Genomic DNA, 23,414 nt, shown 5'->3' with positions numbered 1-23,414 from the left:
TGGGGTGAGAGGGTTAGGATGAGGGAAGAGGATGACAGAGAGAGAGAGAGAGAGAGAGAGAGAGAGAGAGGGGGGGGGGGGAGAAATGAAGGTGAGGCTGAGAATGGGAAAGAGGTAAGGGAGTTATGAGGTATGATAATGATAGGGGTGAGAGAGGGAGGTGGTGGGGTGAGAGAGGGAGGAGGAAATAGGAGTAGGGGTGTTGGCGAGCACCCTGCAGACCAGGGAAATGGCAGAATAGCACTTTAATAGGCTAGAAAATACTGGGGGCTGTTAACTCTAACATTTTATTTTTAAACTCTGTCTCTCTCTCCCTCTCTGTCTTTATCTGCACTGTGCTCTCCTTCCTCATATTCTCTCATTCTCTCTCCTTTCTCATTCTGTCTTCTCATACTTGAACTCTCTCTCTCTCCTTTCTCCCTGTAAGTTCACATACCCTCTCTCTCTCTCCCTCCTTCAACCCCCTCCCCCCTTTCTCTCCATCTCTTCCTCTCCATCATCCTCCCTCTCTCCCTCCCTCCTCTCTCCTTGGAAGAGGTGTAATGGTAGCTATTTGAGTGTCATCAGAGGAGCGCAGTTATGGCTTCTAATGGCTTCTAAAGAACCATTCTACAGTTGCCACGGTGAAAGTGGCACAGCCGCCATCCCACAATAACATCTGGTTGGCCATCGACAGCCGTTGCTGTGCCAACGGCAGTGAAAGCGACGGAACATCAACAGACGATGACATCGCCCCCCGGCCACAGAGAAGAGCTAATGGCGCGTGGGATAAGGTCCACATGAGGATGAAATATAATGGTGATGATAATAATAATAGAATAATATAGTAAATAGAAGAATACTTTTTATTAAATAATATTTATTGTTATTAAAGTGTGTGGGTGTGTGTGCTTGAGTATGTGTGTGCTTCTACTCCTTGATGAGGGCTCAGGTATGCTAATGTGAGGTTCTGATTTCCAATTCATCTCTGTTATTTCTTAGGTAAAGAGTATTGTGTTCACCCTGTGTAGTCGTGTGCACACGCGCACACGCGCGCGCACGCACGCACGCACGCACGCACGCACGCACGCACGCACGCACGCACGCACACACACACACACACACACACACACACACACACACACACACACACACACACACACACACACACACACACACACACACACACAACCAGATTGCCTTACCAAGAGTATCAATTGACTTAGAATGAAGAGACATCCCAAAGACTTGTCAGTCAGCAGATGATTCGTTAGAATCTAGTCTGGTGAATATCTCTCTGGGCTATCAGGTGGATGTCCACTTTTATTCAAGTTATTTTTTGTCCCAGGTTGATTTCATATTCTATATCATCTACCATAAGCAGGGCCTTAAGCTTCCAGTTGCGCGCCATGGTAAATAAAACAAGACAAAAAATATCAAATTATATCTCAAGAGATTGATAACAACAATTTTATCTAAATAGACTTAGCTGTAGACCTGCGCTACAGTGCGATAAACATGTGAAGGCAATGTTCTGCTTTTGAGGAGACCGTATTCACTGTAAACACTGCATATGTCAGAAATGACCAAAAATGTCAATCGCGCTACAGCACTGATCTTCAGGGCTACAGATTGAATCAAGTCCTTCATCACTCTGTGACATCCTCAAAATGGATTGTTGTCTTGTTCCAGCTTTCAGTGTGTGTAGGAAGAGCTCCCTCTGGTGGCCTTGTTGGGAGCTGACCAGTGTTTGATCTGCTGTACCACAGGCCTTGAAACTCAGTGACTGATCACATGGTTAAATGGGTAGGCATTCACCTGATCTGTCCAAGACAAGGTTACGGTTTGTGTTTGTAGTTCCGTCATGTAGTGTGTGGTTATGTGTGTGTGTCCATACATCAGTGTTTGCATGTGGCCAGCAGGTCCAGTCTGGGTCGCAGAAAGAGTAAATAGATGGAGGAGGAGTTTATCATGAACTCTTGGACTGTCCTCTCACTCAAGTTTGTGTGTGTGTGTCATTCCCATGTGTGTGTGTGTGCGTGCATTTGGTCAGTCACTAACAGATGGACTCTGTGTGTGCGTGTATGTACAGTTGATGTCGGAAGTTTACATACACCTTAGCCAAATATATTTAAACTCAGCTTTTCACAATTCCTAAAAATTCCCTGTCTTAGGTCAATTAGGATCACCACTTTATTTTAAGAATGTCAAATGTCAGAATAATAGTAGAGAGAATGATTTATTTCAGCTTTTATTTCTTTCCTCACATTCCCAGTGGTCAGAAGTTTACATACACTCAATTAGTATTCGGTAGCATTGCCTTTAAAATTGTTTAACTTGGGTCAAACTTTTTGGGTAGCCTTCCACAAGCTTCTCACAATAAGTTGGGTAAATGTTGGCCCATTCCTCCTGACAGAGCTGGTGTAACTGAGTCAGGTTTGCAAGCCTCCTTGCCCGCACACGCTTTTTTCAGTTCTTCCCATTAATTTTCTATGGGATTGAGGTCAGGGCTTTGTGATGGCCACTCCAATACCTTGACTTTGTTGTCCTTAAGCCATTTTGCCACAACTTTGGAAGTATGCTTGCGGTCATTGTCCATTTGGAAGACCCATTTGCAACCAAGCTTTAACTTCCTGACTGATGTCTTGAGATGTTGCTTCAATATATCCACCAAATTTTCCTTCCTCATGATGCCATCTATTTTATGACGTGCACCAGCCCCTCTTGCAGCAAAGCACCCCCACAACATGATGCTGATACCCCCGTGCTTCATGGTTGGGATGGTGTTCTTCGGCTGCAAGCCTCCCCTTGTACCTCCAAACATAACAATGTTTTTTAAGGCCAAACAGTTCTATTTTTGTTTCATCAGACCAGAGTACATTTCCCCAAAAAGTACGATCTTTGTCCCCATGTGCAGTTGCAAACCGTAGTCTGGCTTTTATATGGCGGTTTTGGAGCAGTGGCTTCTTCCTTGCTGAGCGGTCATTCAGGTTATATCGATATAGGACTAGTTTTACTGTGGATATAGATACTTTGGTACCTGTTTCCTCCAGCATCTTCACAAGGTCCTTTGCTGTTGTTCTGGGATTGATTTGCACATTTCGCACCAAAGAACGTTCATCTCTAGGAGACAGAACTCATCTCCTTCCTGAGCGGTATGACGGCTGCGTGGTCCCATGGTGTTTATACTTGCGTATTATTGTTTGTACAGATGAACGTGGTACCTTCAAGCGTTTGGAAATTGCTCCTAAGGATGAACCAGACTTGTGGAGGTCTACAATTGTTTTTCTGAGGTCTTGGCTGATATCTTTGGATTTTCCCATGATGTCAAGCAAAGAGGCACTGCATTTGAAGGTAGGCCTTAAAATACTTCCACAGGTACACCTTCAATTGACTCAAATTATGTTAATTAGCCTATCAGAAGCTTCTAAAGCCATGACATAATTTTCTGGAATTTTCCAAGCTGTTTAAAGGCACAGTCAACTTAATGTATGTTGGATGTCATAAGGTGAATGCACCAATTTGTAAGTCGCTCTGGATAAGAGCGTCTGCTAAATGACTTAAATGTAAATGTAAATGTAAACTTCCAACTGTGTGTGTGTGTGTGTGTGTGTGTGTGTGTGTGTGTGTGTGTGTGTGTGTGTGTGTGTGTGTGTGTGTGTGTGTGTGTGTGTGTGTGTGTGTGTGTGTGTGTGTGTGTGTGTGTGTGTGTGTGTGTGTGTGTGTGTGTGTGTGTGTGTGTGTGTGTGTGTGTGTGTGTGTGCAACTCGTCAGGGGGAGGGGTTACGGGTGGCAGATTAGCCAGGTTGGGATCACTGGGAGAAGGATTAGAAGGGTTAAGGAATGGACACGTCTGTTTACTATCCAAATACGCTTTCACACACACAGGCCCTGCTTTGATCAACAACTCTTTGTTGGTACACCAGAGGAGAAAAGATGACGTGATGATTAGTGCTCTCACTAAAATAGGAACAAGACACATTATGTTGCTCTCTCTTTCCACTCTCCCCCTTCTTTCTTTCTTTCTTTCTTTCTTTCTTTCTTTCTTTCTGTCAACTTTTCCCTTTCCTACCTCTCTTTGAAATTCACTTTTATTTGAAATTCATCCCTTCTTCCCTTTCTCTCCCTCCTTTTTTTCTATCCTTCTCTCTATCTCTGTTTCCTTCTCTCACACACGTGTTCCATTAAAGCTGACCGACAGAACTTGGAATCAGAGATGGTGTGTAACCATACACTGGCCAGGCAGGTAAGGAGAGCTGCACTCGGGCCACTGCCACAGAGGCACAGGGTGGGCTCTGGTTACCCGACGCTCACTGTATATATGTGTGTGTGTGTGTGTGTGTGTGTGTGTGTGTGTGTGTGTGTGTGTGTGTGTGTGTGTGTGTGTGTGTGTGTGTGTGTGTGTGTGTGTGTGTGTGTGTGTGTGTGTGTGTGTGTGTGTGTGTGTGTGTGTGTGTGTGTGTGTGTGTGTGTGTGTGTGTGTGTGTGTGTGTGTGTGTGTGTGCGTGCGTGTGTGTGTGTCTACACATTGTTTCTGGTTACCTTGGCTTTTGTCACTCCACCTCTCTCGTCATGGCAAGAAGTGGAGAGCAGAATAAATCGCAAAGCCAGATAAAGACAGGAGTACATACACAGCCGCCACATCAGAGAGAAACAGAGAGAAAGGAGGGGAGAGATACAAAGAAAGAGGGAAAGACTAAAGAGTACTAAAGCATGCGTTCCACCACCTTGCTGTAGCGTAAAGATGAAGGGTTTATGTTTGGGTGCTTAGGAGTTGGGGAAGGAAAAGTGTGTCGCGCCACTCTAGGGCCTCACTGAGATCTCAGGGTGGAACCTTTTTAATCAAAAGATGTGCATATTTAAGGGACGTGCGGATCAAACTTACTTCTGGTCAAGAAGGAAACTGGAATGTGAATAAAGGCAGAGGTGTGAAAGAAGAGGAGAAGAAAAACAAACGGAAGATAACGTGAGAGGCAGAAAGTGACAGAGTGGTAAAAAGAGAGGGAGAGAGATGAAGTGAATGAGAAGGTAAGGACCAACGACAATCCACACGCAATCAAGCTCTCCAACACAGGCTCTCTGATTACAACCTCATTGATGCCTGGCAAGCACATAATCAAAAAAGCATACACTTTCTATTCAAACAGGCATAAAACATTCTTCCGAATAGATTTTATATTATTATCTACACCTCTACCTTCTTAAAATTAAGAAAATAGAAAATAGACACATGAGATTGTCTGATCACCATGCTTACTACTGGCAACTACAAATTTGAGAATCTCCCACAAGAGCTATAAGATGGTGTTTCAACGTTTCTTTACTACACAATCCTACATTCTGTGATAAATTAGAAATGTAACTAAATGAATTCATAATGATCAATAAAAATTCAGTTGATGACTTCTATGGGATGCCACCAAAGGTTTTCGTAAAAATAATGCAACTGCAATTCGCATCTGGGTTGAATAAATCACAAGTAGAAAAGATTTCAGAATTAGAAATGTTGTTAACTGCCTTAGAGTGGTCTCAATAAACACTTTTTTTTAGCTAATAGTCTTTCCAAAGTCAAGATAGAACTTAATTTATTGATAAGACAGAGAGAAGAATTTGCGATACATTGAGTTAGACTCAACCATTACTTCCATGGTAATCGTCCCAGTTGTTTACTGGCCAACAAGCTAAGCAGTAATGAGCAATTAGCTGATATAGCCACTATTGAATCTGAAACAATGGAATTACAGAACCCAAATGAAAGATTCTCCCTCTTCTATGAAGAACTGTACACCTCTGATTGTAAATCCACACCAAGCAAGACTAAGTCCTTTCTAAAATAATGAAGAACTCTTCTCTCAACAGATGAAGCTGCCTCACTGGGAGCCCAAATCTCTCTCAATGAACTCAAACGGGCATTGGGTAACATAAATAAAATCATCAGGATCGGATGGTATTCCTCCTGAGGTCTATTTGACATTTGTGAATCAATTAGGTCCACTATTGCTCAAAATGATTAACACAGCCGTTCACAAAGGTTCATTGGGGATGTGAATGCAGCACAAACATAACAAAAGGAAAGGATGCCGCCCAGTGTCCTCACTATCACCCTCTATCTTTCAGAATCGATTGCGAAACGACAGTGGGCACAACTGGAGTCACATGTGCAAAACTCTAACTACAGTCTGCACTACCAACAGTCACCTGAGCTAAACGGTTCACATCACCTGCAAAACTCATTCCAAGCAACACAACTCTTAACACATGGCTCAAAACACGCTCAGTGCAGCCAAACACTATGCACAGCCCTCACTGAGATAACACACACTGTCACTCAGAACACACTGAGAGTAAAAACACCAGCATCAAACACCAATACAGAAAATACAAACTTTTCATCTTTACACTTTGAACAATTTCAGTGACTTCATACAAAGTCATATTTTCTTCAAAGAAAAGAGTCACATGAATCACATGATTTATTAAAATGTTTAGAACATAACAATTCTTTAAGGTAAATTAAAATGGGCAGTTTGCTTCAATAGTCTGTAGTAATTTACGGAATTACAGTAATGAGAAAAAAAGGTAGAAACTAAAAGTACATACTGTAATTCAAACAAGTAATTGAGGGGCTAATCCTGCCTCTCTCTAGCATCAGGCCACAGGTTTTCTTCAACATCACATCTAATGTTTTCTCTTGCCATGCACCTGGGGAAGAACCTTCTGGAGTGCCTTATCCATCCCTGGCAGTCCTCTGGACTCGTGTCCTCACATCCGGCACGCATGGCTTCCAAAAGATACATTTGGTCATGTGGGTGGTGACCAAACACTTTCCACCTCCAGGCAGAGAAAAACTCCTCTATTGGGTTGAGGAAGGGTGAATATGCAGGAAGGTACTAAACCATAAATCTGTGATGTGCTGCAAACCAATCTGTGACAGCTGCAGAGTGGTGAAAAGCAATGTTATCGCAAACTATGACAAAAACTTGGGGGTTTCTTACTGGCTCCCCCTGTTCTGCTGGCATTAGCTGAGCATAGAGCTGTTCTAGGAAAGCTATAAGCCTTTCTGTGTTGTATGGGCCAATGAGTGGTGTGTTGAGAAGCAAACCATCATTGGCCATTGCAGCACACATGGTGATATTTCCCCCCCTTTGGCCTGGAACCTCCACAGTGGCCCTTTGACCTATAACATTCCTTCCTCTGCGCCGTGTTTTGGCAAGGTTAAATCCAGCTCCATCGATAAATACAAATGAATGTGGTCTTTCCAGTGCTTCCACCTCCATTACTCTCTGAAAAACAGTAAGTGCACAGTTTTACTGTAGAAATGCTAGTGTTTTTTTTACTGTAAATATTTTGTATAGCTGTGTACGTAACCTCAGACGTCTTACATATTGGTATCTTTGCTCTTTTACCCGTTCACTGTTTCTCTCGAACGGTACAGTGTATAACTGTTTCATTGTAACTTGGGGTTTCTTTAGGACTCGAGCAATAGTTGTTGTGCTGACAGAATTAACATTTTCAAATATATCATTATCAGCCAGTACTCTATCTTGAATCTCCCTCAGTTGTATTGCATTGTTGACAACAACCATGTCAACAATAGCGTTTTCCTGCGCATCTGAAAATATTTTTCCTCTTCCCCCTGTTGGGGGCAGCCTTTGGGTCCTGTTGTAAAAATATATTTTACAGTCAAACTTACTGTAATATATATCTGTGTAAATATTCTATAATTGCAATACAAAATAGATTCCTGTAATGTTTTCATTTACTGTAAGGATGTAACTCTCACCTGTTTGCATGATGGAAAATTCGCATTACAGATGCCACTGTGGATCTTTGCAGATTGGGTTGCACCCTCAACCCTGCCTCTCTCAATGAGAGACCATGGTTCACGACATGGTCTATAAGTGTAGCCCTTATTTCATCTGAAATAACAGCTCTTTGTCGTCTTTGTCTTCATCCACGCATCCGCCCTCTCCCTGCCACCCTTCTCCCTCCACGAACCCATCTTCCTTGTTCCATTTCCAAAATGAGTCTTTCTGAGCTCTACCTATATATACTGTAATATGTGTGTGTGTTCACTAACAAGTCTAAAACAAGACACCTGCTTAGCCTTTCAGCTGAAATTGCAATCAGCAGTGTTTGAAAGGCACAAGGCTGAAATCTATTCCGTTTTGAATGTGTGGTTCACAGTGTGTAGAGTTTTGAAAACTGTGTTCAAACAATGAAAAACTAACTAGAGTTTGGTCCACATGAACTGCTGCTGTGCAGACTGTAGTTAGAGTTTTGCACATGTGACTCCAGTTGTGTCCACTGTCGTTTAGCAATCGAAAAAACCTGTAAACTTTTCCAAAAATGTAATCCCGCCTTGACACTTAGTCAAATTGGTCCACACGGATCAAAGTGGCTTTGTCAAAAAACAACCTCCGTTGACTATTACATATCTTAAATGCTTAGTCAGAAACAACAGATCATTGGGCTGTTTTATTAATAGAGTAAAATGGTCATATCTCTGGTATGTCTTGGAACATGGGAATTGGCTCCAATTTTATTCATATGATTAAAATATTATATGCCAATCCCTCAACCATAGTTATAACAGGCAATATCTGCTCAGCTCCGTTCATAATCACTAGAAGCAGCAGGCAAGGTGATCCGATTTGTCCTTTGCTATTTTTATTATCCATGGAACCCTTGGCTCAAGAAATTCTTCAATCGCACGAAATAACATCAATTTCCCTCAAATCTACTGATCATTTCATCTTATTATACACAGATGATATTTTACTTTATCTAGACAATGTATTTCAATTGCTCTGAAACACATTGAAGATCATAGATAAATTCAGCTACAGTGGGGCAAAAAAGCATTTTATCAGCCACCAATTGTGAAAGTTCTCCCACTTAAAAAGATGAGAGAGGCCTGTAATTTTCATCATAGGTACACTTCAACTGTGACAGAAAAAATGAGAAAAAAAATCCAGATAATCACATTGTAGGATTTTTAATGAATTTATTTGCAAATTATGGTGGAAAATAAGTATTTGGTCACCTACAAACAAGCAAGATTGGTTTGAAGAAATCAACTGTGGGAGCAATTATTAGGAAATGGAAGACATACAACATTTACATTTACATTTAAGTCATTTAGCAGACGCTCTTATCCAGAGCGACTTACAAATTGGTGCATTCACCTTATGACATCGAGTGAAACAGTCAGACCACTGATAATCTCCCTCGATCTGGGGCTCCACGCAAGATCTCACCCCGTGGGGTCAAAATGACAAGAACGGTGAGCAAAACTCCCAGAACCACACGGGGGGACCTAGTGAATGACCTGCAGAGAGCTGGGACCAAAGTAACAAAGCCTACCATCAGCAAGGGCATTGAAGATGAAACGTGGCTGGGTCTTTCAGCATGACAATGATCCCAAACACACCGCCCGGGCAACGAAGAAGTGGCTTCGTAAGAAGCATTTCAAGGTCCTGGAGTGGCCTAGCCAGTCTCCAGATCTCAACCCCATAGAAAATCTTTGGAGGGAGTTGCCCAGAAACAGCCCCAAAACATCACTGCTCTAGAGGGAATCTGCATGGAGGAATGGGCCAAAATACCAGCAACAGTGTGTGAAAACCTTGTGAAGACTTACAGAAAACGTTTGACCTCTGTCATTGCCAACAAAGGGTATATAACAAAGAATTGAGATAAACTTTTGTTATTGACCAAATACTTATTTTCCACCATAATTTGCAAATAAATTCATTAAAACTCGTACAATGTGATTTTCTGGATTTTTTTTCTTCATTTTATCTGTCATAGTTGAAGTGTACCTATGATGAAAATTACAGGCCTCTCTCATCTTTTTAAGTGGGAGAACTTGCACAATTGGTGGCTGACTAAATAGTTTTTTGCCCCACTGTAATTAATCTAACCAAATCAGACCTACTGTCTCTCAACACCCCATCTCTACTTATGGAATCCCAATCATTTCCCATTTAAAATATTTGGGATTAGTTATATTTCCTTTCTTAGATAAAACCACTGACAACAAAAACTTTTACAGAACGCTCAAATCGATTCAACCTGACCTCAGTAGATGGACTAGCATCCCAGTTGCTTTAACCTGCAGAGTATCTATTGTCAACATGAATATACTGCCAAGGCTGAATTTCTGTAGTTCAATGCTTCCCCTTCTGGCTATTGAGATTTCAAAATGAATATACAGTGCCTTGCAAAAGTATTTGGCCTCCTTTGCGACCTTTTGCCACATTTCAGGCTTCAAACATAAAGATATAAAACTGTATTTTTTTGTGAAGAATCAACAACAAGTGGGACACAATCAGGAAGTGGAACGACATTTATTGGATATTTCAAACTTTTTTAACAAATCAAAAACTGAAAAATTGGGCGTGCAAAATTATTCAGCCCCCTTAAGTTAATACTTTGTAGCGCCACCTTTTGCTGCGATTACAGCTGTAAGTCGTTTGGGGTATGTCTCTATCAGTTTTGCACATCGAGAGACTGAATTTTTTCCCCATTCCTCCTTGCAAAACAGCTCGAGCTCAGTGAGGTTGGACGGAGAGCATTTGTGAACAGCAGTTTTCAGTTCTTTCCACAGATTCTCGATTGGATTCAGGTCTGGACTTTGACTTGGCCATTCTAACACCTGGATATGTTTATTTTTGAACCATTCCATTGTAAATTTTGCTTTATGTTTTGGATCATTGTCTTGTTGGAAGACAAATCTCCGTCCCAGTCTCAGGTCTTTTGCAGACTCCATCAGGTTTTCTTTCAGAATGGTCCTGTATTTGGCTCCATCCATCTTCCCATCATTTTTAACCATCTTCCCTGTCCCTGCTGAAGAAAAGCAGGCCCAAACCATGATGCTGCCACCACCATGTTTGACAGTGGGGATGGTGTGTTCAGGGTGATGAGCTGTGTTGCTTTTACGCCAAACATAACGTTTTGCATTGTTGCCAAAAAGTTCAATTTTGGTTTCATCTGACCAGAGCACCTTCTTCCACATGTTTGGTGTGTCTCCCAGGTGGCTTGTGGCAAACTTTAAACAACACTTTTTATGGATATCTTTAAGAAATGGCTTTCTTCTTGCCACTCTTCCATAAAGGCCAGATTTGTGCAATATACGACTGATTGTTGTCCTATGGCCAGAGTCTCCCACCTCAGCTGTAGATCTCTGCAGTTCATCCAGAGTGATCATGGGCCTCTTGGCTGCATCTCTGATCAGTCTTCTCCTTGTATGAGCTGAAAGTTTAGAGGGACGGCCAGGTCTTGGTAGATTTGCAGTGGTCTGATACTCCTTCCATTTCAATATTATCGCTTGCACAGTGCTCCTTGGGATGTTTAAAGCTTGGGAAATCTTTTGTATCCAAATCCGGCTTTAAACTTCTTCACAACAGTATCTCGGACCTGCCTGGTGTGTGTCCTTGTTCTTCATGATGCTCTCTGCGCTTTTAACGGACCTCTGAGACTATCACAGTGCAGGTGTATTTATACGGAGACTTGATTACACATAGGTGGATTGTATTTATCATCATTAGTCATTTAGGTCAACATTGGATCATTCACTGAACTTCTGGAGAGAGTTTGCTGCACTGAATGTAAAGGGGCTGAATAATTTTGCACGACCAATTTTTCAGTTTTTGATTTGTTAAAAAAGTTTGAAATATCCAATAAATGTCGTTCCACTTCATGATTGTGTCCCACTTGTTGTTGATTCTTCACAAAAAAATACAGTTTTATATCTTTATGTTTGAAGCTTGAAATGTGTCAAAAGGTCGCAAAGTTCAAGGGGGCCGAATACTTTTGCAAGGCACTGTAACAAGGTAAGCGATCCCGGATCAAATGAACACATTTACAAAGAGGGAAAGACATAGGAGGACTATACCTACCAAACTTAAAATGATTTTTCCAGGAACTAGCATTTCACCACATCCTAAATTGGTTTAGACATGATTCTTCCTATTGCTCTGAAAGAGGTGGCCTATACTGATAGATCCCTTAAAGTCCCAATGCACTTGTTTTTTATCAGTAGCGGTGTGTGGGTAAAATAACTGTGGAAGCCAAGCCAGAAGAAAATGCCATATTACAAAAAAGGCTGAGACAATAAGATGACACAGTGGCAGGATGAATTCAACCACACATTTGTTTCATCACAAAACCGGAGAGCAACCTCTGTCCATAGAAGTCCACAAAGCATATTGCAGGTAACAAACTGTTACATGACCTGCAGCATGACCTGCAGGTTAATGTTTATTTTCGGGCTACTAAACAACTATTGATTTAGAACCACAAAGAGTTACCACAAGTCACAGAGAGAACAGGAACTGCCTCCACTATTCCATCACTACTTCAACTTCAACATTATCAAATCACTTCTGCCTAGTCTAATGCAGTGACAACTGAAATATACCAAAAACTATTTAATCCAATCAACATAAGCTAAATATGATGTGGATGTCCATGGTTCTGATTTCTGTGTGTGTGTGTGTGCTTACATTCGTGCTAGTAGAAAAAAACATTTTGACTCACCCTACTTGTATAGAAACGCTAATGCCATCCTCCTCTCTTTCATGTTGACAAAACGGTCTATGACTCTGTTATACAGTACACACTTTTAGTTTTTGCTGTCCTAGGCAACCTGGCTAAAATGCATGCTCGCAAGCCTAACTTCCATACATAGGCAAAGATGAGCCAGCTAGTTAACATTAGTATGCTATGTCAAACTACATTTTGAACTTCCATCCTCTCAGGCCAGGGACACAATGTATGAATTTATGGTTAGATCAGAATCGTCATTATAATCATTGCCCTGTACGGAAAATTAAGTAAAACCACAAGTCCAAATCCCTATCTCCATCCATGGCTAATTTAGGAAAGGGACAATTTTAGCTAGCTTGCTAGCCACCAGAGGACCACAACACGAGATGCAACAATTCAAGTTTTTCTGTCAATTATGTTTCACTCTCGATGTGATGTGATTGGTGTGAAGCCAAATCCAAACTGGCTTCCCTTAACATTTATTTTTGGTGCGCCAGGCCCAATCACAGTTGAGCTCATTCAGTTTAGCTCAACGCTGATAGGCTATTATTTTATACTTTTTATCAAGGGAGGCCAAATGCTCCCTGGCTTCCTTTGCATTAAATGCAATGGGCGGCAACAATGTCATACACTTTTGACCTGACAGCATCAGATAGAAGGCTACACAGAGACAGAGGGGCACTGTTTCACTTGCTCAGATGCTTTCTCCGGTGAAGGACAATTATGAAACACAGAGAGACAAAATATACATGATTTTATCTTTTAAAAAACATTATAGGACAATTTGGGGGGGAAGCCTGGCTTCCCTTAGCATTCATGAATACACACCACTGTTTTTTATGTCAATATCAAATAATTTCTAGGTAACAATTAAGTGCATTACTGTAATAGATTTCCATTAAAATTGGCAAAATTAGCTTTATAGCAAAAAAACTATTAACTATTTCTCAAGCAAGAATATTGCTAGGAATGTCTGGGAGAGGTCTGAGTCGGGAGGGGACAACTATAAACTAGCTGTAATTGGCAGACAGATTTGGAACTCTTTGTTATTGGTCTATTAGCCAGTTTACCCCATGGTGATGTCACCATAGAAAGCCGAATCTCCCGGCAAATTAGAAGTATTTTCAACCAGCAACTATCAAGAAATTGATGGGAAATTGGGAAATCCCCCCCAATGGTCCAAATGTGGAATCCGTACCCTTGATATCTATATTTCTAACTTAGGTCAGGTATGCTGGGGAAACCCAACTACCAAACCATCCAATGATGGGATTTATAAATAAATGACCTGGGCTCCCCTGAAAGGACTGATCTCTATAATATATAAACATTTGGAAAGCTCATACTCTAAGCTGGCCATTAAAAAAGTATGGTCCATAGATATAACTGGAAAAATATGGCCTTTGCTTCCTGTAATCCAAACCATCAATTTACGCATTTTAAGTTTGTTCACAGACTGTATTTAACACCAAGGAAACATTTTTGTATTTTTTATTCTTTGCTTTCAGGCCCACGGGGAAGAAGTGGTATGGGGAGGGTTTTCTCTGGTCGCCAGGGTATAATCATTTGGGGGGTGCTTATATTTGTCCTGTTACACCCAAGTGTGGAATGTAAATGTGTTTCTTGCATATCCCAACTCCCCCTGAGACACAAGTGCCTTGCTCAAGGGCACAGCAACAGATTTGTTCACCTTTTCGACTCTGGGATTCAACCCAGCGACCTTGCAGTTATTGGCCCAATGCTCTAACCTCAAGGCTATCTGTCACCCCATCATTATTACAAAATCCTGTGTGATCAATATGATAATTTCTCTGTATGTATTTCTTAGTTTTTCTTTTGAGTGTCAGCCTACGGTACATGTGGTATAAACTGAGTGTGTGAATTGATATGAATATTCTACCTGTAACCCCCCTCAACAATAAAAATGACAAAGCAAATAAAAACTTGGTAACTGACTGACTGACTGGCCGACTGACTGACTGACTGGGTGACTGGCCGACTGACTGACTGACTGGGGGACTGGGTGACTGACCGACTGACTGACTGGGTGACTGGCCGACTGACTGACTGACTGACTGGGTGGGTGACTGGCCGACTGACTGACTGACTGACTGGGTGACTGGCCGACTGACTGACTGGGTGACTGGCCAACTGACTGACTGACTGACTGATTTGGTGACTGACTGGGTGACTGGCCGACTGACTGACTGACTGGGTGACTGGCCGACTGACTGACTGACTGACTGACTGACTTGGTGACTGGCTGACTGACTGGTTGGGTGACTTGGTGACTGACTGGCTGACTGACTGGTTGGGTGACTTGGTTACTGACTGACTGACTGGCTGACCGACTGGTTGGGTGACTTGGTGACTGACTGACTAGCTGACTGGTTGGGTGACTTGGTGACTGATTGACTGACTGGTTTGGTGACTGACTGACTGACTGACTGGCTGACTGGTTGGGTGACTGGGTTACTGACTGGTCACTAAGGCCAAGGTTGGAGACTGGTCAGGAGATCAGTGGCTCAGTAATCTCAGAACTGGGAGAGAAACTGGGAGAGAAATAACAGGGAATTGAAAAAAGAGAGAGACTGGCTGAGGGAAAGAGAGAGAGCGGGAGAGAAAGAAACAGAGGGGGGGAAGCATAGAGGAAGAGTGTTAGAGTGAGACAGAGCCAAAGGTAACGATTGAGTGAGAGGAAGACTAAGAGAGGGAGATAGAGAAGGGGGAAAATATCAATTGATGGAGAAGGGGAGAGGTAGTTTGAAAGAAATTGTGAGAGGAGAGGTGGAGAGGGTGACGTCACTTGTTGGATTGCAGTATTGAGCCCTGCTGATTACTATAATCCTGATTAGGAAACCGAAGGAAAAAAACAGGAGCCCTGAATGACAGAAAGAGAAAAGACGAGAAAGAGTCTTTCACTACCACCAGAGAGAAACGGAGGTGGAGAGGAGACGGAGAAGGGAGGAGAAACAGAATAAGAAGAGGAGCAATTTGAAAGGAAACGTTTTCATCTGGGAATTAGGAGCATAGGAATCACAGAAACTACAGAAAGGAACCACATAACCAGAGTAAGTAGATCGTAAATCTGTGTAAAAAAAATGTAGAAGACAAAGTCCCTGCATTATAGCTACCTTCCTCATTGATTTCTTCTCATATTTTTTTGCCTAATTCTGCCCCCCCTTTTAACCTCACCTCATACTTGTCATTCATACCCATGCCCTCCCCTCCCCACCCTTCCCCTCCGCCACACATTCTTCTTCCTCCCATCCCTCCTCCTCTTCCTTCCCCCAGGCCAGGATGCCCACTAACGGTACAAACTGTCCACTGAAGCTGCAGTTTGGTCTGATCAACCACGAGAGTCGCTACCTCACTGCAGAGGCCTTTGGCTTCAAGGTGAGATACCTCATCTGACACAGCTTAGTCTTACTGTGTTCCTGTCTAGACTGGTAGCAGTCTGGTCCTGCTTTAGATAACTCCTTTGTAGTTTTCATGCCAGAGTAGAGTAGATGCCAAAGAAGTTTATCTAAAGCAGGAAAGAGTTAGAAAGGGTGAAGACAGGGGAAGAGGTAAGGTGTTTTAGGTAGACAAGTGAAAACGGTCTATTCCCAGTGCTCTTGACAGTGATCTCTCCTCCATCAGGTGAATGCGTCGGCCCCGAGTCTGAAGAGGAAGCAGGTGTGGACATTAGAGCAGGACTCCCAGGACCCCCAGGTGGTTTACCTCCGCAGCCATCTGGGCCGCTACCTGGCTTCCGACAAGGATGGCAAGGTCACCTGTGAGGCCGAGGGCCGGAACACAGACTGTCGCTTCTTAATCGCTGCCCAGTCAGACGGCCGCTGGGCACTTCAGTCGGAACCCTACCTGAGGTTATTCGGAGGTTCCCGGGACTACCTGTCCTGCTTCGCCCAAGTTATCACAGAGGCAGAGTTATGGGCGGTGCACCTGGCGCTCCACCCGCAGGCCAACCTGCTCAGTGTCGCCCGCAAGCGCTATGCCCACCTGTCACCCGACGACGGCGAGATCGCCGTGGACCGGAACATTCCATGGGGCGTGGCGGCGCTCCTGACGCTCGTCTACCTGGAGGGGAAGTACCGGCTCAAGACCTGTGACGGCCGTTACCTTGTCAACGACGGGAAGCTGTCAGCGGAGAGCGGGCGGGGCACGGGGTACACGCTGGAGCTGAAGTGTGGGAAGCTGGCGTTTAAGGACTGTGAGGGGAAGTACCTGAGTCCCATGGGGCCCACGGGGACACTGAGGTCTGGCAGGTGCAGCAAGCCGGGGAAGGACGAGCTGTTTGACCTGGAGGAGAGCCACCCTCAGGTGGTGCTGATGGCAGCCAATGGGAAATACGTGTCTATACGGCAACGTAAGACACACACAGTAGACAAAACACAGTATGAACATAGATGACACACACGCATAAATATACAGTATACACCTCTTTTGTTCTCTTTTTTGTTTTCTCTCCCTCTCCTCATGTGCCACTTCTAAAACTACTCAACTACTACCACTACTACCTCATATTCTCGTACCACTTGATACCTACTGTGGTAACTGAGCTTTCAGATGTACAGAAAATACATTAGCAGCCGTATTGAATATGCGTGGACCTTCACCACTGTCATTCGATATGGATGATTGACAGCCGATAAAGACTGTTCCATAATTTTGGGTAATGTAGTCTTCAGATTCCTTATCATATTGTCCGAGGTTGGGTGTTTCCTCGAAGACAAGAGGAACGCAGTTGATATCAAAACAAAACAAATGTATTTATGTAGCCCTTCGTACATAAGCTGATATCTCAAAGTGCTGTACAGAAACCCAGCCTAAAACCCCAAACAGCAAGCAATGCAGGTGTAGAAGCACGGTGGCTAGGAAAAACTCCCTAGAGTAACCAGGCTATGAGGGGTGGCCAGTCCTCTTCTGGCTGTGCCGGGTGGAGATTATAACAGAACATGGCCAAGATGTTCAAATGTTCATAAATGACCAGCATGGTCAAATAATAATAATCACAGTAGTTGTCGAGGGTGCAGCAAGTCAGCACCTCAGGAGTAAATGTCAGTTGGCTTTTCATAGCCGATCATTAAGAGTATCTCTACCGCTCCTACTTTCTCTAGAGAGTTGAAAACAGCATGTCTGGGACAGGTAGCACATCCGATGAACAGGTCAAGATTCCATAGCCAAAGGCAGAACAGTTGAAACTGGAGCAGCAGCACGACCATGTGGACTGGGGACAGCAAGGAGTCATCATGCCAGGTAGTCCTGAGGCATGGTCCTAGGGCTCAGGTCCTCTGAGAGAGAGAAAGAAAGAGAGAATTAGAGAGAGCATACTTAAATTCACACAGGACACCGGATAAAACAGGAGAAGTACTCCAGATATAACAAACTGACCCTAGCCCCCGACACATAAACTACTGCAGCATAAATACTGATATGTTGTCATGTGTGTGCGTGCGTTGATCGTTTGTTCTATTTCTAACATATCATTATTGTATTGTTAAAAGGGAAGTTCCAGTGTTGTAGTATCATTCCACTGCCTCCTTACAGTAGCTTAAACCCCTCTGCAGCATAGTAGTCTTTTTGTATTTCAGGCTCAGAAAACATGTCACCAGTGGGAATGAGATTGGCAAATTATAATGGCTGATTATTCCAGTGCAGTTTATGTACTGTGTAGACTTCATCTCTGGCCTAACCTGCATGCATGACCACTGTGAAAAGTGTGTTACTGATTAATAGTGTCAGCATCACTGTATAATATGATAATGTAGTAAATTGTGCATCTTTCCCATTGCCCGAGCCACAAACAATTCTGGAATTAGTTACCGGGTTTATGATAATGTCATAGACCCGGTAACTGACTCCAGAATCTACAGTGTTATTAGAATCTCATCGAGAGGGAATCTTTTCCTAGAATCTCTAGAGTGTTCTGTGTATCGTCCGTGTGTTTGATGCTGTGGTCTTTGGTGAATATTCTTGTCTGAGGAGTAGTGTTACTCTAACCTGAGGGTTGTAACTGTAGCTGTGGCTCATTGTTCCTGGTTAGCACTACGATCTGCAATAACCAAATGACTGAGTGAGACGAGCAGAAAGTGATTACCTCGAGGCCTGAGGGGTACAGGAAACCTCATGAGGGCAGGGAAGAAAGGGCGGTGACACACCTCTGTGCTAGTGCTGAAAGACACTCAAACGGGATACACAAAACATTTCCTTACACTTACTTTTTCCACTCTCATTCTCTCTCTCTCTCTCTCACACACACACACACACACACACACACACACACACACACACACACACACACACACACACACACACACACACACACACACACACACACACACACACACACACACACACACACACACACACACACACACACACACACACACACACACACACACACACACACACACACACACACACAGACGACAAGTGCACAGACACACATGCACTCACACACTTTCTCTCCCTCTCCATCTTGTACCTACAAACATGCATTACACACACTCTCTCTTTCACAAACACAAGCTTTGTCTCTCTCTTTCTCTCTCTCTTTTACAAACACTCCTGTATTGGTGAGTGATGAGGTGCAGAGTGTGTTAAATAATTGATAGTGCCAGGGCAGTTGTTCATTGAAGGCGGGGAGTCTGTTTTCAGAAACCCAAGCCCTACTCTAACTCTATGGGTCTCTGGCCAACAGCACACCAGGGGCATAGCCCATAGCAACTCAGCCCACAAATCAGAAAGACAACTGGGTCAGTCAGTCAGCCACAGACCCCAGCCCAGGGATGGAGATAAAGGAGGTTGAGAGGGCGACCCAGGGAGAGAACTGCGAAGAGAATAAAGGAGGAGAGGGAAGGGCAAGTGAGGAAAAAAGAGTTAATGGAGGAGAGGAAAGGGAAAGACTGTAGGGAACAGCCAGGGGAGAGGGTGGGGAGAGAGGGTTAGTGAGGTAGACAGGGGGAGAAGGGTAGAAGGGGAGAGCGTATATAGGGAGAGTGATGGGAAAGGAGGAAATAGAGAAAAGAGAGGAAAGTGAGCAGAGAGTGGTTGTGAAAGTACATGAGGAGGAGTAAGAGAGAGAGAGAGAGAGCGGAGAGCATAGTCAGATATAGAAGAAGTCACCTTCTCTATGTGTTCGCACATAAATCAACAGGACTGCCAGTTCTCCCTGAAGAGCAGATGTGTCACCGTCAGATAGTTTACAGACACAACTAGGCTCAGAAACTGACTTGATACTTCTCTCTCTTTCTCTCTACTGCCTACCCACTCTCTTTCTATTAAAGTGCCCATGTGGTGTGTGTCCATGCACATGTGTGTGTGTGTGTGTGTGTGTGTGTGTGTGTGTGTGTGTGTGTGTGTGTGTGTGTGTGTGTGTGTGTGTGTGTGTGTGTGTGTGTGTGTGTGTGTGTGTGTGTGTGTGTGTGTGTGTGTGTGTGTGTGTGTGTGTGTGTGTGTGTGTCCATGCGCGTGTGTGTGTGTCCATGCGCGTGTGTGTGTGTCCATGTGCGCGCGCGTGTGTGTGTGTGTGTGTGTGTGTGTGTGTGTGTGTGTGTGTGTGTGTGTGTGTGTGTGTGTGTGTGTGTGTGTGTGTGTGTGTGTGTGTGTGTGTGTGTGTGTGTGTGTGGGTCAGATCTGTTATCATGTCTGTCGTCACCTCTCTCTACTCCCTCGGGTACATCGATCTGGTCTGGGAAGAAATTGTAAGAGAGACGAACGCTCAAATACACACACACACACACACACACACACACACACACACACACACACACACACACACACACACACACACACACACACACACACACACACACACACACACACACACACACACACACACACACACACACACACACACACATCATCCTGCTACGGTCTGATAGACAGATAAAGGATGCAGTGAAATAAACAAAGAGAAAGAGAAAAAAATGAGAATAGCAATGGAGGAGAGCAAGTGAGAAAGATACAAAGGGGAGAGAGAGGGGGATAGAGAGAGAAAGAGAGGGACAGTGGGCTGTGGCATCATTAATAATGGATGGCAGAGCGACTCTCTGATGTATTAGTCGTGCCTGATCCAGTTTTGGGTGGGCAGGCGGGTGGGCGGGCTTCCAGGTAGGCCAACACCAGGAATTGGAGATGGGTCTGCGGTCTGTTTTAAACCTTACACTACACTCTTAGAAGAAAGGGTTCAAATAGGGTTCTTCAGCTGTCCCCATAGGAGAACTCTTTTCGGTTCCAGGTAGAACCCTTTTTGGTTCTAGGTAGAACCCTTTTTAGTTATTTAAAGGATTCTCCTATGGGTACAGCCTAAGATCCCTTTTAGGTTCTAGACATAACCTTTTTTTTCTAAGAGTGTAGACTAGCACACTCTACCCTAGGCAAGTGATTTTTGAACCTCTCCTTGGGGACCCACAAATGTTTAATGTATTTTAACTATCCACAGCTAGACCTTAAGTGAATCAGCTCAGCTAGTTCAGGGTTACAACAAAATTGCTAAACGTCTGGGGATCCCTGAGGAGAGGTTTGAAAACCATTGCCCTAGGCTATGTAGCAGTCAGTGTGCACCATTTGGTATGATTGACCAACTGTAGTGTCAGCAATGCCTTTCAAGATATCAGATAGATGCAGTATCAGATAGTCTTAAAACCTTCCATTGATACCCCCTGAGTTATAAAACCTTCTATTGATACCCCCTGAGTTATAAAACCTTCTATTGATACCCCCTGAGTTATAAAACCTTCTATTGATACCCCCTGAGTTATAAAACCTTCTATTGATACCCCCTGAGTTATAAAACCTTCTATTGATACCCCTGAGTTATAAAACCTTCTATTGATACCCACTGAGTTATAAAACCTTCTATTGATACCCCCTGAGTTATTAAACCTTCTATTGATACCCCCTGAGTTATAAAACCTTCTATTGATACCCCCTGAGTTATAAAACCTTCTATTGATACCCCTGAGTTATAAAACCTTCCATTGATACCCACTGAGTTATAAAACCTTCCATTGATACCCCCTGAGTTATAAAACCTTCTATTGATACCCCTGAGTTATAAAACCTTCCATTGATACCCCCTGAGTTATAAAACCTTCCATTGATACCCCGAGGTATTAAACCTTCCATTGATACCCCCTGAGTTATAAAACCTTCTATTGATACCCCCTGAGTTATAAAACCTTCCATTGATACCCCCTGAGTTATAAAACCTTTCATTGATACCCCCTGAGGTATTAAACCTTCCATTGATACCCCCTGAGGTATTAAACCTTCCATTGATACCCAGAGTTATAAAACCTTCTATTGATACCCCCTGAGTTATAAAACCTTCCATTGATACCCAGAGTTATAAAACCTTCTATTGATACCCCCTGAGTTATAAAACCTTCCATTGATACCCACTGAGGTATAAAAGCTTATATTGATACCCACTGATTTCCTGTCTTCTTCCTCTCTCTCATTCTCTCCTCTTTCTCTCTTAGATGGGCTGTAGTCTGATCACAGCTGAGCTCAGCAGACTGTTATGGTGATGATGTGGTGTGAAATGGACACACACACACACACACACACACACACACACACACACACACACACACACACACACACACACACACACACACACACACACACACACACACACACACACACACACACACACACACACACACACACACACACACACATGAAATTGGACAATAAAGCGTGAAGCAGTGCTGAGATGAGAGGGGAATCTGATCAAACAGAAACACAAGCCCTGGTGATAAGATAGAGAATATTATTTTTTAGACAAAGCCAATAGTTGCTTTAGAAAGCTGGGTTGAATGTAACTAAGGAGGACCCTAGTGCAGAAGACTGTTAGTAAATGGGTTGGTAGAATCTGCCTGCCTGTCTGCGTGCATGCCTGTGTCTTTAATTAATGTTAATGCTATTTGTATTCTGCATAATGGACAGAGGTCTTTGACAGTATGGTGGGTTACGGGCCATCCACATGTGGGTGTATAAGGGCATGCATGTGTGAGTGTGTAAACGTGCGTGCCCATGGATTTCAGACAGCCTGTATTGACAGTTATGAGTATCAATAAAACTTGGATTGATTTCGAACTGAACATACCATGAACTGAATTTGACTGACCTCACACCTCTGGCCCCTCCCAGGTGTGAGTATCTCGGCAAACCAGGAGGACGAGACGGACCTGGAGACGTTCCAGATGGAGATTGACAAGGAGAGCAGGAAGTGTCTGTTTCGGACCAACGAGGGGAAATACTGGGCCCTGGTGGCCCACGGAGGCATCCAGACTACGACCACAGAGAGGTAACTCTACCTCTAAACCAGAGGTGTCAAACTCTAGTGTTTGCAGGTTTTTCTTTTTTTCTTTCAATTACGACCTAAACAACCAGGTGTGGAGATTTCTTTACCAATCAGTGACCTTAATTCATTAATCAAGTACAAGGGAGGAGCAGAAACACGCAGACACTCGTCCCTCCGTGGAATGAGTTTGACACATGCTCTAAACCTAAGACTAACCCCTACAACTAACCCTAGCTCCAGTCACAACCCTAACCCTAACTCCAGTCACAACACTAACCCTAGCTCCAGTCACAACCCTAACCCTAGCTCCAGTCACAACCCTAACCATAGCTCCAGTCACAACCCTAACCCTAGCTCCAGCCACAACACTAAACCTAACTCCAGTCACAACCCTAACCCTAACTCCAGTCACAACACTAACCCTAGCTCCAGTCACAACCCTAACCCTAGCTCCAGTCACAACCCTAACCCTAGCTCCAGTCACAACCCTAACCCTAGCTCCAGCCACAACACTAACCCTAACTCCAGTCACAACACTAACCCTAGCTCCAGTCACAACCCTAACCCTAAC

General features: G+C 43.6%; 1 protein-coding gene across 2 annotated transcripts in view; it reads left to right on the top strand.

Annotated features, from left to right (window-relative positions):
- Nucleotides 1-4,640: 4,640 nt before the first annotated feature.
- LOC124040206 (fascin-2-like) overlaps nucleotides 4,641-23,414 on the top strand; it is a 32,616-nt gene continuing 13,842 nt past the window's right edge. Inside the window, exons 1-5 of one of the 2 annotated variants that reach the window (XM_046357154.1) lie at nucleotides 4,641-5,007; nucleotides 15,384-15,599; nucleotides 15,823-15,924; nucleotides 16,171-16,897; nucleotides 22,690-22,846. In XM_046357154.1, coding sequence (XP_046213110.1) covers nucleotides 15,829-15,924; nucleotides 16,171-16,897; nucleotides 22,690-22,846 — 980 coding nt within the window. In that variant the 5' untranslated portion in view covers nucleotides 4,641-5,007; nucleotides 15,384-15,599; nucleotides 15,823-15,828. Of the gene's footprint in view, nucleotides 5,008-15,314; nucleotides 15,600-15,822; nucleotides 15,925-16,170; nucleotides 16,898-22,689; nucleotides 22,847-23,414 lie in introns of those variants that run through there. The other variant, XM_046357155.1, reaches the window with a different exon arrangement.

Source organism: Oncorhynchus gorbuscha, linkage group LG07 (assembly GCF_021184085.1).
Source record: "Oncorhynchus gorbuscha isolate QuinsamMale2020 ecotype Even-year linkage group LG07, OgorEven_v1.0, whole genome shotgun sequence".
Classification (NCBI taxonomy): domain Eukaryota; kingdom Metazoa; phylum Chordata; class Actinopteri; order Salmoniformes; family Salmonidae; genus Oncorhynchus; species Oncorhynchus gorbuscha.
Note: the sequence above shows the minus strand (reverse complement) of the source record. Positions and strands in the feature narration are given on the sequence as shown.